Source organism: Pelodiscus sinensis, chromosome 7, assembly GCF_049634645.1.
Source record: "Pelodiscus sinensis isolate JC-2024 chromosome 7, ASM4963464v1, whole genome shotgun sequence".
In the NCBI taxonomy this organism is placed as follows: domain Eukaryota; kingdom Metazoa; phylum Chordata; order Testudines; family Trionychidae; genus Pelodiscus; species Pelodiscus sinensis.
The window spans coordinates 74759210-74773993 of record NC_134717.1 but is presented as its reverse complement, the minus strand read 5'-3'; the positions used below and the strand labels follow the sequence as shown (position 1 = coordinate 74773993).

The 14784-nt window shown below is 46.6% G+C and overlaps 1 protein-coding gene and 1 long non-coding RNA gene across 7 annotated transcripts in view; both read right to left on the bottom strand.

Annotated features, from left to right (window-relative positions):
- Window positions 1-14784, bottom strand: part of NRP2 (neuropilin 2) — a 131431-nt gene that overhangs the window by 61391 nt on the left and 55256 nt on the right. For all 6 annotated transcript variants that reach the window (XM_075934328.1, XM_075934330.1, XM_075934329.1 and 3 more), the window contains exons 6-7: window positions 12846-13015; window positions 8933-9088 (exon numbers count right to left, since the gene is read on the bottom strand). In XM_075934328.1, coding sequence (XP_075790443.1) covers window positions 8933-9088; window positions 12846-13015 — 326 coding nt within the window. The remainder of the gene's footprint in view (window positions 1-8932; window positions 9089-12845; window positions 13016-14784) is intronic.
- LOC142830258 (uncharacterized) lies at window positions 76-8922 on the bottom strand. The gene is made up of 2 exons (XR_012905410.1): window positions 6817-8922; window positions 76-5574 (listed from the first exon to the last, which is right to left on the bottom strand). It is a non-coding gene; the product is annotated as an uncharacterized LOC142830258 (long non-coding RNA).

Here is a 14784-nt window from a genome sequence, read left to right as displayed (position 1 = left end):
CGTGCCTAGGGAGTTGGACTCGGTGGAGCGGGCAGCAGGTACTGCCCTTGATTTATTGTGTGATCTTGGGGAAGCTGGTAGGGCCAAAAATGAAATCTGATTTTGGGTGCCCAGTTGGGCCTCATTTCCCATTGGCTTCCACTGGAACCGTAGACGTTTGGCCCTAAAAACCTGAAGCACCCAAAATAAAAGGCCAATTTTGGCTTTTAACTTTTATTTGCCTCTGTTTCCTCATCAATAAAAAGGGATAATAATCCTTCCCTGCCTCTGTGACCATGTATGGAGATCTACAGAGAACACCAGCATGCACGTTCTAAGCATTATTATTTCAGATCATGCTGCAGTTTCCTCTTTATAATCAATGGCCACCCATGCCTTTCGCACAAAAGAAAGCTTTTGGGGACAGTTTATGATCCAGCATCATACAAACAAGCTGTCGTCTTACCAGATGGTCATAATCAATAACAATCATGTGGTTTTCTACACTGCCCCCCTTCTTTCTCTGTAACTTTTCCATTAATAGCTTGGTACATACTGTATACTTATGGCTCTTAGTTTTCAGTGCCATAGGGTGGAACAAGTGGAAAAGGCAGCATTCAGCTTGAATGTAGTTTTAAACTGGTTCTCTGTGTTGTACAACTGCCCACCCTGGGGCGCTGAAGTCATTACTTCCCGAGAGAAGTTGGATGTGCTCCTTTCTTTCTGAGTATGCCAGGCTTTCAGGGTTAGCGCATCATCTGCTTCAAGCCAGGAACTGCATAGACACTGCAACGTTGGCTGCGCTTTATGCTCTCTCCTACCCTGCATTTGCTTTGCTAAGCACAAGAGCTTCCGTGAAGTTTATCTGAGAGCAAAACAGGAGGGTAGGGAAAGGAAAATGCCTGGCACTGGCTCACCTCTCTCAGAGGCAAGAATTAAATAATTCAACCATAGATCCCTGCGATTTGCAGAAAAGCAAGTCAGGCTGTAACCTGGCCTGTTGCCTTGAACGGGAGCTAAGAACCATTTCATAAGGCTCCCACTGACGTTTTTTAAAAGCCTGCAGACAGGACATATTAATGCAGCTCTCCTGGAATCCAACACATTGGGGCATGGAGATTGTTACAGCAGGAGAGAGTAATTCAGCATTAAGCCCATGACGGTTGCTGTCAGTGTTCACAGCGCCGCAACCTGAACTCAGCTCTCCACGCAAAGGACTGGGATCCTGCCTCTAGGAAGTGATGGCATTCGTTATAGACCGAGGAGGAGGGGGCCGAGCAAGGTTGATAATTGGGATTTGGAGTAAATTTGAACTTCAACAGAAATGCTAGTCCAAAGATTATAGATCACGCTGGCACTGTTTAGCAACACAGCATGTCTTATGGGCTTTTAATATCCTATTTTATCGCTGTCCAACCACCCATCCAGCCTTTCCTTGCTCAGCAGTTAACAAACACCCTTTTCCAGCAGGGGGGCTAGACAAATGGTGGCTTCTGTGAGTGAGAGAGAAAGAGAAAGAGTGTGTGCGTGTGTGCGTGTCAGTGTGTGAGAGAGAGAGCGAGCATTCATGTTCTGAGTGTGTGTTTATATGCATGAGAGAGAGAGAGCACACCCATGCTGTGTGTGTGTGTGTGTGTGTGTGTGTGTCTAGAATACAGGCTTCTTTTGGAAGAAGCTTTTTCGGAAGAGAGCTTCTGAAAAAACTTCTTCCGAAAGAGAGCATCTACACAGCAAAAGTGCATCGAAAAAGCGATCTTCTTTTTCAAAAGATAGCATCCACACTGAATGGACGCTATCTCGCATTTACGCTGAGATTACTATGGATGGAATGGCTACCAGGGCACCTGTGCCTTTTCCTCTTTCCTCTTCTTTCGAAAGAACTCCCTCTTCCCCGTCCACACACGCCTTTTTCTGAAAGAGCTCTTTTGGAAAAAGGCTTCTTCCTCGTAGACAGAGGATTATCAATGTTGGAAAAACCCCTCTGTTCTTTCAATTTGAAGTTTTCTCAGAAAAACAACTGTTTTTCTGAAAAAAAAACCTCGGCAGTGTAGACATACCCAGAGAGAGCACACCCATGCTCTGAGTGAGAGGATACATTTCCACCTTAAACAAATGGCTCCAGCTTTATGTCACCTGCAAAACTGATGTGCAACACATCACCTAAGAACATAAGTTGGGAGAACAGGAAATGTTTAGCTGGCTCTTATGTTACCCCCTTTTATTTGGTTTAAAGTAATCCCAGTTTCCTTCTCCAGACACATGTCTACGTGTCTCTTTGATGCATTTATCCTCCTTGTTTCAGGCACCTTTCCTGGTAATTTATTCCATATGAGGATTACCCTTATTCTGGCCCATTTGCTGATTACACCCATTCTGGCTTATTTCCTAGTTTATGTTTCCTAATTTTTGACCTCCCTTTGCAATATGAAAAATGTGGGCCTAATTCTGAATTTACTCTGGTGTAGGATGCCATTGATTTCAGCAGTGACTCTGAATTTACATCAGTGAAATGAAGACCAATATTGGACCTCAGAACTTTATCAGTCTCTTTGGTAATGCTGAAAACATCTTTTAGGCTGCCTTAAATCCTCCTCCTGTTTCTAATGAGACTAGTCTTTTGACCCTCCTTTTTGCTTCATATCTTAGGAGCCAAGTTCCTTCCTCAGACAGAACCAGACTCTGTGAAGCATTTCAGTATGTGTTTTAAGTCAGGGCCTTGGTTATGAACTGCAGGCAACTCCTATGAATAGGAGCTGCTGGTAAAGATGTGCAGCTCGAAATAACCACCGTCTGCTTTTTAAGGCCAGCTGGCATCTTTGTGGCCCTTGCTGCATCCTGTTCCAGAGGATAGCATCCTCCCTTTGATACTGCCTAGAGATTAATACTGAGCAGAGCAGGCAGGAGGAAGCACTTGGTGGTATGTCTTTTAAATGCTTTAAACAGTAAAAATATTACCTCTTATATACTGTAGGACTGAGGCCTGGTATACTCTTAACACCAAGGCGGACATAGCTATGGCATTTGTGGCTGTGAAAAATCCAAGCCCCTGAGAGCTGCAGCTATCCTGACTCACCCCCAGGTGTAGACAGAGCTCAGTTAACCCAGCTCTCATTACTCAGGGAAGTGCTGTCCCAGTACTGATGGAAGAATCTCTTCTACTGGAATAGGCTGCATCTGCGTTAAGGGGTTATGCTGGCACAGCTAGAGTGCGAGAGCTATGCTGCTATACACTCCATAGCATGGGCCTAGCCTCGCCTCTGACAGCTTTCAGGGGTTTTCCACCAGTTAAGCCCTTAACTTTGGCTACTTGCTCCAAGGTTACTTACAGTGCACTAGGGACATAATAGTGTAGTCAATTAACCGATGAACCGATAAGCAAAGCCTTATGAGTTAATGCTACAGACTACACGCATCCCCCATGCCCTGAAATGTATCAGAGGTTGGAGCTGGTCTCCTCGCAGACTGGCTATTGTCACCTCATGCTGCAGCAGCATGGAGTAGCAGGGGGCTCCCCGGGAGTGGGGCTGAAGCGCACTGGCTGCTGCCCCACCCCCAGGGACTACTGAATAGTTGACTAGCTGATAAGAATTCATGAGGTTAATTGACTATTCAATTAACTGATATTTAACATCCCTACACTGCATTACTCTAGTACACGTTTGCCAGTCCCCTAAACATGCAACCCAATGTGAAGCTGGCTGCATTGCTACCCATTACCTCCAATTTTCCTGTCATCGGCATTGACAGGGTCAGCCTTGGACCTGCACATGCCCTATGTTTGGAAAAGCACTGACAGATGTGGGTGATACTCTTTGGCGCCCAGCATGGCAGACCTTTGGGGCTGGATTTTCTGGGAGTGGGTGCTCAACACTTTCAGAAAAGCAGGCCCTTTCAAGTGTCTCAATTTGAAGTCCCCCCCACAACTGAGTGACCCACCATCACTGAGTGAAAACCTTCACCATCACCCCTTGTTTCTTTTCAGCTGCCAGACATTGACCTGCTGGTGAGAAACCTATTGTTGATCAAATTAGTTTGAACTAAAAGTCTGATCCAAAGAGACCACAAGATTTGTGGAAAAAGATTCCCATTGATTTCAGTAGTCTTTGAACTATGCCCGCAGCAACTGTCATGGCACAGGAAAAACCAGCAGCAAAATGTGTAAAACCAAGAACTCCAGGGAAGCCGAGATGTTTTGTTACACGAAGAGAATGTCACATTATGTCCCTACTTTGGTACATTGCAAGCCACACAACACACATGGTGCACCAGACCCATTGCTGGTGTAGATCAAGGCAGATTCATTGACTGATATGGATATGCAATGACTTACACAAGCTGAGGGTCTGGCTGTGATAAATGGATCAGAGAGAGAAAATGCACACACGAGAGTGGCAGAGTTGGAAGACAAATGTGAAAACCATTAACAAATTAAAAGCATCTTCTAAGCAGTGGCCAAGGCAGTGCACTTTCACTGCAGCATCAAAGACTTGCCTCCCTTCACTTTTATATTTACTTCTGTTTTAGTCTGGTCGGCAGGTCTGCATGTAAAATTAAATTGATAATCAATGAGAGCTGACTCGCTTAATTAATTTGCTGCAGAAACACAAGGAGAGGGAGGATGCCAGGGCTGGATTAGGCTAGGGTGGGTTTTCTACCCCCTGCCTCCACTTGTAAATCACACGCAGGACACTCTTCACTTTAAAACTTCCCCTTGTCAGCGAGGTTTTTTTTTAAAGCTGCATTAGTTCCAGCGGGTGTGGGAATCCTGCCAGCTGCCAAGTCAGAAGTGAAGCAAAGACGAGAAAAGCACCATTAAATCCCAAAAGCAGGTTATGATTGGGAACAGGGAATTATTTTTAGGGCTCTTTTTGTCATCATGCAATTTCTTGGGACATTCCAGGGTGAGGCTGTGTGTTTTCTGGAGTGGGGGAGGTGACAGCAGCCGCTCCTCCCCCATCTGTGTGTGTGTCTCTCTCTGCACGGACTAGATTTACTGTGGGATTAAGTTACCCATGGAGACAGAGGCCTGGAACAGAGCATGTTAACAGGATTAGGGCTTCAGGATCTGAGACAGAAAAGCATGAAGGAGAAAAGTAGGGGAGGTTATTTTTCTTGCCAAATAGCAGGGACCTGAAATGGGGAGCAGGGCAGGTTGGTGTCGTAAGGAGAGAAGGAGTGGGGTAGTTCTGCATTCATCCAATCCAGGATCAGGGTGTGGTGGTGACAATAAGAGAAAGGATTCTGCAGACAGTCCAAGCAGTGCAGCTCAACCTTTAACCTGACTCCCGTTGCCCGAGGAACACACGCGGGACTGGGCCCTGTATACACCGAGCACAGAACCACCGCTGGGTGGAATCTCTGCATCCGAGATGAAAAGTTATCCCCATTAAAGATATAACATAGGATCCTATACCTGGACCAGGGGGTCACCTGGTGCCCAAGAGCAACGGGAGCTATTGCCATGCTATAAAGGATGAATTGGATTCCAGAAGTGTAGAACTGTCCCTATGGTAGGAAGGCTGGGACCTGTACGGCTGTACACATGCTGCTCCAGGGGTTAACATATGGACAGCTCTGAAGTCATCCTTGTTTCACCTACACAAATAGTGAAAGCATGTCAGGATTTTGGAGATGGGTTAAACATCTGCAGCACAGCAGCTCAGTGGCTAGATTGCCCCTAGAGCTCTCTAGGCAAAGAAGCCGGAGGACTAAGCTCTCACCAAGACCCCTGAACACACACGTCCAAAGTGAGAGAGCAAATCATTTTACATCTTAAAAAAATGCCTGGCAAGCGACTGTGATAAACGGACACTAGACTGAGCTTGGAAACGTGGCCCACTGGCTCCACTGATTCTCTCTTTTGTGCATGGGTGTCTGGTGGCTTAGGCCAGGGAAGGGTCTGCTACTAGAGGCATTCTGGGAGCCGAATGCTGCCCCCAGTGCCCACCCTCCCCATGTTCTGGTTGGGGAGGCTGGAACCACCTCCTCCCCTTCCCTAGCACTTCAGTAGCTGTGCTGTGCCCACACTTCTTTTCCCTATCTTCCCCTCCCCGGTGCTCCAGGGAGGCTGGGGAGCGCTCAGCACGTTGCTCTGCCTCCTCCCCTCCCATGGGGACAGGGCCACAGCAGAGCTGTAGGTGGGGCGGGGGGCTTGCCTTCCCCAGCCCCAGCCGCACCAACTGCCTATGGTTTTGTGCTGACATTATAAATACTGTGAATGCATGAGAAAGACAAAGCCCCAACTATGCCGCTCATCTCTGTTACAGAGATCAACCAAAAATGCTGGCTCCGCACCTGCATATATTTTGGAGTGTTGGAAATTTGCATCCATATTTTGCAACATGGGTCTATGACTCATATGTGTGTGCGAGACCGTGCGTGCGTGCATGCGCGTGTGTGAGAGAGAGAGACTAATGTATAACAGGCACGTCTGTTCCACATTCGTGTAGATGAATGTGGATGTATTGCCTATGAGGACAATTTTCTAGGCTATATCTGGAGCGAAGCATGCCTGCAATGCCCCAGACTAAGCTGTAATCGCTCTCCTCTGCACAGCACAGCCTCCCTCACCTGTTGACTGGGAGCAGCTGGGCTGAGGAGGCAGGTTGGTGGACAGGAGTGGAAACAGAAAGACTCTAATTAGTCCTGATCTCATTCGGGCAGCATGCCTGCAATCTGGGCTACCCTTCCTTCCCCCTCCCCTCCCCTCAGTGTAGTAGCGCTCTGCAAGACAACACTCATTCCCCACTGCCCTGATCTCTCCTTCATCGCGTCTTCCTCCACTTTATTCTCCTCTTTCCTTTTCCCTTGCCTTTGGTACACTGTACCAACACTCACCGCAGACAGGGAATTGAAGTCTAGCCTTCCGATTCTGCAGCAAACACTACATCTATCCACTCTGTCCTCTTCCTTCGCACAGTAAGCCCTGGAGGGTAAGTCAAACCTGCAGTCCACTTCCAAGAGAACATTATCTGGCCCCCCCATGCTCAGTTCCACCCTCCATGCTGAAAATGTAGCTGTTAAATGGCAGCGCTAGTCAAGCTTGGCTTCCAGCCCACCTTCCACGGGCAAGAGGGAGATGGGCCGATATGCGTAAACACAGTCAGGAATACAGAGTCCCCCGCCCCTCCCCATTCCTCGTGGCATCAAATCAAACTGCGGCAGACTTGACAAATCTATTTGGCACGGTTTGCTCGACCATTTCACTTTGAACCACGCGGAGAGCTGCACTGACGCACCAGGAGCAATGTGGAATCTGCACATTAAATACAGACATCTGGGAGGTTTCCTAATGAAAGGACAGCAGTGAGCAACGTTAAAGGGGAAGCACGGCCAGCACACTGGTGCTCCATGTGCTGAGCTGCACTTCAGGACTCAGGGACGCAGTCGACACGAATAAAGAAGGTTCTGCACTCATCCTACAGCTGCTGGAGGCTGAACATTCACAGGGGAGGGGAACAAACCAGTCACCCGGATTTCAGGATAGGCAGGCCACCAAAAAGCAATTACTTCTCCACCAGCCTCAGGAGGTGACTCCAGCGAAAGGAGCAGGAGAGAGATTGGAATGAATATAAAGGAGGAGAGAGGGAGAGATTTGTATTTAAAAGCTCAAGGAGAGAATGGCTCAAAGGAGGCCGTGTAGTTGAACTGTCTTGCTAAACACAAAGGGACAGATCTGCAGCTGGTGTCAACGGGCACAGCTCCACCGACTGCTGTGCAGCTACCTGCCATTGGCGGTCAGTAATGTAGGCAAGGGAAGGCGTAGCCTTCCCAAAACTACCCACGTGACCGAATGCCTAAGGCTGGGGCTGCCGGCAGGGAAGGCTGGAGCCGTGGTGCGGCAGCCCGGCTCTCCCTGGCCCCGGGGAAGGCTGGAGCCGTGGTGCGGCAGCCCGGCTCTCCCTGGACACCAGGGAAGGCAGTCAGCTCAGCAGGCTGGCCGTGGTGGGTGGAGGGGATGGGGCCATGGTGGGGCAGTGCAGCTTTCCCCAGCCACTGGGGATGGCCAGGTCAGGGGCATCACGATAGCCCTAGCTTTCCACGTGGCCAGGTAGAATCGGACTGGGAATGGGTGGGGCTTGGCTCGAGGTGCAGGGCTTTGGGCGGAAGGGGCGGGGCTGGGTCTTGCCTTTAATTAAAGAGCATCTGTACAGCCCAGGTGAATTACAGTGAGCCCCTACCTAAAGCCACTTCTGTTTTATACACAGTCAAATCCTTGGCAGCCAGTTGTTTCCCTACCCAGTCTCAGAAACACAGCACAACCTGAGCGTTACCTTCATTGAGCATTCATGGCACATCCTGCAGCTCAGCAATCGCCCAGGGTCAGACATCCATATTACACATAGCCTACCTCCCCACCCCAGTCCCCCCCCCCAGGAGCTGTGGCTATAGCGGGCACAAGCAGCCCTGCCTACTGTGATTGCTATTGCAGATCCCGTATGCCTGACAACTGAACTGCGCCTTGTTATTTATTGTTCGCTTTATTCTCTGGGACACAGTGATCCCCTCTCAGGATTTGTGCCCTTTCATTTCCAGGCCTCAATAACTCCTGAATTGCAGTTTCATGTGGTTCTGTGATTGTTAACCCAGCATGGCGATGGGGCGCCAGACATAAATGCTCAATGAATCTTGTAGGGCAAAACATGGGCTGTGAAAAGCATTTTCTCCTTCATTTGCAGTCCAAAAACATACCGCAGGCTCTCTTCACTGAGCAAGGCACAACAGCAGCCAGGTTTTCCAAGGAACAGTATTTCCTGATCACTCTATTGATGAGCAAGATCATTTCTGGAGAGCTCCCCATGCAGCCTGTCAGCTCTGACCAAGCAGTGTCAGCAACTCAGACCTTACAAAATAAATCGCTCCATCTGTAAAATGTATTCTCGCCGTTCCCCTCCCACTCCTCCACCCATGGCAAGGCTCCCACTGTGCAGCTGCAAAGGAACAATGAATTCACCTTATGGTTTTTACCATGCCGGTACATCATCCAATCCTCGCCGTTGGTGCTGACCTCCAGCTTGTAGGAACGGACATAGTAGCCATTCTGCGTTTCTCTGGAGGTAGCGCCCTGGGTAGCGATGGCTGTCAACATGGTCAGGAAACGAAGGTCCACCTGTTTGAGGGTAAAGAAAGAAGGGAAGGAAAACAAGGAAGAAAATGGTGGCTGCTACCAGTCCCATGATAGACTGGATTAGCCCCTCATTTTTAAAGACTAAGGGCCAGTTGTTCAGAGGGTGAAAACCAGCATGGTTTCAGCGGGCGCAGATCAACTGGAGCGTTGTTGATTTATACCAATCTCATTTGTTTTTGTTGGAGCATATAGACACAGCTGTGACTTTTGCCACGACTATCACTTGAGTGTTCTGTGGAAACGCGGCACAACTGTTCCAGGATTGATTTTTCTACGTCTATACAGCAGGACTAATGTCAAATTAAGGTACACAACTTGAACTACATCAATTGCGTAGCTGAAGATGAAATAGCTTATGTCAGCTTTTGTTGCTGTCTACACAGCAGGAAGTCGAAAGAAAAACTCTCTTCATTCAACTTCCCTTACTCCTCGTAAAATGAGGGTTACAAGAGTTGGAGTAAGAAGTCCTCCAGCCCGCCATTATTTCGAAATAAAGGCTTGTAGTGTAGACGCGCACTATGATATTTTGGAATAATGTCAGTAACTCTGAAATAGTGCTGCTGTGTAGACGTGCTCCAACTGAATATGCTACAGGGAAAAAATTGTTTCACGTGCTGCAGTTTTGCAGGAATTTTATACTTTCAGAGGAAAACATGGGTAAAATATGTCACACGTGTCTCTATGCCCCTCCCCCCTTGCTTGTCTTGTCTATTTGTATTCTCTTTGGTACATGGATTGTTCCTGACTATGTTTGTATAACATCTAGCACAATGGAACCCCGTCTCAATCCAGCCTTTCTGTGCTACAGTGATACAGATAATAAACAGCAGCAACCACAATTGGTGAGTAGTTTAAGTATGAAACAGGCTGAGTGACTGTGTACGAATGTGTGATTGATCACAAGGGGCAAAGTCTTGATGCCCTTTCTCAGTTTGTACTCAATCTTTAAGCAAACTCCTGTTGATTTCAATGGAAAAAAAAAGCAGAGTTTGACCTTAGCAGGAATTTAGCTAGTGTGAGGCCTGGGTGAAACTGATTAAGGACTTTGAAGTTTGGCCATAAACGAAAGTACAAAGTCTCCCCTCAAACCAGACAAAAGGATCGCTACTAAAATGGAAAGCTTGCATTCTTTTAAATGGGACAGAGGCTTTCCCATGGAAAATAGTCATGATGGCCAATTAGCAAGAGCAGCAATTTTCAGTTTTAGTTAGTTGGTTAGGTTATGTGGGTTAAAAAGATCGTGCAATCTGGCCTGGTATCACTGCCACGAATGAAGAATGAGACATCTGCTTCAGACAATGCAATTGCAGCACCTACAGCTCATAATGCCCATTAGCATGCACCATCTCACAATGCTATAGCCACTCAGAAACCATTTGTGGACAGACAATGTGCTTCTAACAAAAGTCCTAAAGAAATCCTGCACTGAACTCCACACTGCCAATGCTCACGACGTCCCCAGTGGAATCAATATTATGCTAGCTGCATATGCACAACACTCTGTTACAACTCCAGTCATGAAAGTAGCTGCAAAGCCAATCGTCCGTGTAAGCAGCAAGAGAGTCACTCTTTGTCTCCGATCTCTAACCAGAGATTGGCAGCCTATGTTCGTGAGTGAGGCAGATGAGTGGCCCTCCTTCAGTTCAGTGGGCTGCGAAACTGTCATAACCAAAATGGTCTCGCGGGACAGCGTAGTTTGGCTAACTGCTCAAAGTCTACCAAGTGTTTGCAGGCTGAGCAGCACTTTGCTTGGCTGTAGGAGGGATACATGGCTCATACGCTGGTGTGTGCAATCAGCATGCACCTCACCTCACGTGCCCTTCCTTTGCATGCATGTTACTTTATAGTACTACCGGTAGGAAGAAAACTATGTGGACGAAGACCAGCTGAATCTGGCAACCCAGTGCAGGGGCAACAGTAAACAAAAGGTCTTGTGGGCTATACAGAGAACCCCAAAGGCCCACATGTGCCCCACAGGCCGCAGGTTGCTTGCCACTACTCTAGAAAGTCCATGGAGATTCAGGGGGCATACGGTCAAGTTAGGACTTGTGCAGGAATGATAATAGGCCAGCAGCAGGGATAGCTCCTTTCACAAAGGCCGAGTCATCCTGACTTCTCTAAACAGCAGCTCACCCACTGCTGACTCTCTGCACGACACAAAGGCAATAAAATATTCCACAAGCCTTATTATTTTCAAGGGTCAGCAGAACAGCATGACAGTCAATGTGCTCTAAGTGGGGGAGAGGGAGGAAAGCTGAAGATCTGGAGTGCAATGGTGGGGCTTTGCCAATGCTGGCTTTGCACCCCGCAGAGATGCTCTCTCACAGCAGCGCTCCGCCAGTGCTGGTTACAAGGCCGCACAGCGGTGCCTGCCAGTGCCAGCATGCCCTTTCAGCACTCGCTCAGAACACAATGCTGGCTGGGCCTCTAGCAGAGCCTGCTTTTGACAAACATGGTCTAGAGGTCAGTTCAACACTGCACATAACAGCAGCTGCCTGGCAACACAAAATTGTTCTTAAGCTTTAGTGTATCACCTCCCCAATTCCCTCATCTCTTCAGCTCATTAGTCACAGAATCATAGACATGTAGAGATGGAAGGGATCATGAGTGGTCATCTGGCCCAGCCCCCCATGATGCAACAGGACCATCTAAAACCAAGTAAATCCCGACCATCTCTGCAAGATGTTTGTCTAGTGTGTACTTAAAAACCTCCAAGGTTGGAGATTCTACAACTTCCCTTGGTAACTTATTGTGGTACATACCTATCCTTAGAGGGTAAAAGGTTTTTCTAATATCTAACCTGAATCTCCCTTAGTGAAGATTAACCTGATTACTTCTTGAACTATCTAGTGCAGACTTGGAAAACTATCAACTACTCTTCTCTTTATAACAGCCCTTAACATATTTAAAGACTCCTATCAGATCCCCTCAATCTTCTTTTCTCAAGGCTAAACAAATCCATGTTTTTTAACCTTTCCACATAGGTCAGGTTTTCTAACCCTTTTATCTTTTTTGTTGCTGTCCTCTGGACTCTCTCTAATTGGTCCACATCTTTATTAAAGAGTGGAGCCCGAAACTGGACACATTATTCCAGATGAGCCCTCGCCAGTGCTGAATGGAGAAGGACAATTACCTCCCGTGTCTTACATACGACCCTTCTGTTAATACCTCCCAGAACAACATTCACGGTTTTCACAACTGCATCACACATTGGTGGCTCATACTCATTTCATGATCCACTATAAGCCCCAAGTCCTTTTCAGCAGTTCTACTGCTGAGCCAGTTATTCCCCATTTCGTAACTGTGCATTTCATTTTGCCTTCCTAAGCACAGTATTTTGCGCTTGTCTTTATTGAATTGCATCTTGTTGATTTCAAAAAAAATTTCCAATGTGTCCAGGTTGTATTAAATTCTAATCCTGTGCTACAAAATGTTTGCACCCCCTCCCAGAAAACTGTATAAGCATATTCTCCACTCCATGGTCCAAGCTAGTACCAGACCTAAGACAGACCCTTGTGCCACCCCAGCAGATACATCCTCCTAGTCTGAGAGCACGAATTACTCTGAGTACACTTCTCCAAGCATTGTGCCCACCCTTTAGTATTTTCCACCTTTTCCTAGTTGGCTTAGTTTGTCATAGGGGACTGTGTCAAAAGCCTTAATAAAATCCAGATCTAACATTCGTCCTCGATAATTTAGCACGCTAGTTCCTCCTCGTCTCACAGCGATCTGTACCAACCTGGAGGAACTCCTTGTTGGAGTCCACATTGGGGGTCCACCCATTGTCATCGCTATTGAGCCGGCTTTGCTGCGGAGTCCACCTCCCGTCGGAATAGGTAGAGGAGGCACTGATCTGTTCATTGGAGATTTTGCCAGATTCCATCCCCAAAGGAATGTTGCACTGGAAGTCTGGAGAAGACACACACACAGCCAAGTTTACATATTCACGATCTTTTGCCTTCGAGTGTAAGTAAGCCACAAACTGCTCCCCAGCATCCTAGAGAAAACCCATAAGTCTGTCAAGGTGATCCGATTTATGCACATTTAGCTTTGTACACATTCAATGCAAAAAAAAAAAAAAAAAAAAAAAAAACCCACAATAAGAAGAGGTCTGGCCTTAGATTTGTAAAGTGCCACTTGTGGGGCTCAATGTAGATCCTTTCTCCTCTATAATGGGGTTCTTTCACCTTTGTGGATTCATGATACTCTCCCTGGCTATACCCTGTTTAGGCCTCTCTCAGCCCCTTTTCAAGATGTGCCAAGCCCCCTCACCTGATTGTGAGCTCCTAAAAAGCCAAGAGGTGAATTCTAGCAAAAGCTGGGAGAGGCGGGAAAAGAATGCACAAAGGATGCACTCTGCCACAGTTGCTGGAATCACACGGAAACATACATGTGTGATGAAGAATGGCGCTCAGCTTTGAAAAATGTCTGTCTATGGGTAAGTGTTGTCCTATGGGGAGTGTGGGTCTGTAGGTGGCTGCATGGAGTACACTGCCTTAAAAGCTCACTACCATGAAGTCTGAGGCATCTAGCGCTCAACTTGTTGAATTTTCTCACTTTTAAAACTTTTAAATACACGGTAACTCCACCACATTTCACATATGCTGTATATTTTATGGCATGTGTGTTCTGAGAAACAATAAAATACATTCCCCAAAGAAAGCATGAGTAGAAGATACTGCATGGGCAGACCCAAAACTGGTATAAACTAAGATAGCTCCACTAATGTCCCATATGTTAAACATGGCTGAGTTAATACTACACTAAAAATTGGGCCAAAATATGCCTTAAGCAGTGCCATTAAAATCTCACTTTACATCACTGTGAATGAGAGCAGGGTTTAACACTAACATGTTTGTATTTTCTGACTTTAGTCCTCTTGATTTTTCAAACTTTAAGGTGCATTATCATTAGAGAGAACATTTAATTTCCCTGTTTTTAAATAAGAGCATAAAAGGGGACAAAACGGGGAGTAAAGGGTATAAAAATGAAGAACTGAAGTGCCCTTGAGGCACCCTTAACTCATGCAGCCCTAGCTGAGGCATTCCTAACTGAGACATACCAAAACAAAAGACTACTGCACAGTGGCCATCGTAATGCAAATGTCCTTAGCACAGCAGATCCTGATGGCGCATGCCCAGTATTCTAAACTACTCTACGTCACGGGTTCTCAACCTTCCCTTTTTTGGGGTCAGGGGAGGCTTAAAACTTATGGGAAGAAGGTCCTGAGACTATTTTCTGTTGTAACATGACATCACAGTGAAAGATTTGACCTTGGTCTTAGGTGAAGGATGACACAAGGAAAAATGAAATAAAACAATCTCACATCCATGAGTTAATTTGCTGAGTTTAAATGCTCATAATTTTAAAAGAACAGAACTTATATTCATCACACCAGATACTTTCCCCTTTCCTAACAGAGGCTAACAAAACAATGCCTAACTTCAAGCATTTTTTAACTAGACAAACATAAAAGTCCACTTGGCAATTTGGGAAAGTGTATTTTTGGGAAAACTGTATTTTTCCCCACCCATCGGTAATACGGCTGCACCAATTTTGCCCACATTTCCCAAAAATCCTTTGATTTGAGACCAGGCATTTTTTAGTCCAAAAGAAATATGAAAACATTATGAACATGTAAAAGTTTTCAGAGGGGTAGCTGAGTTAGTCTGTAACAG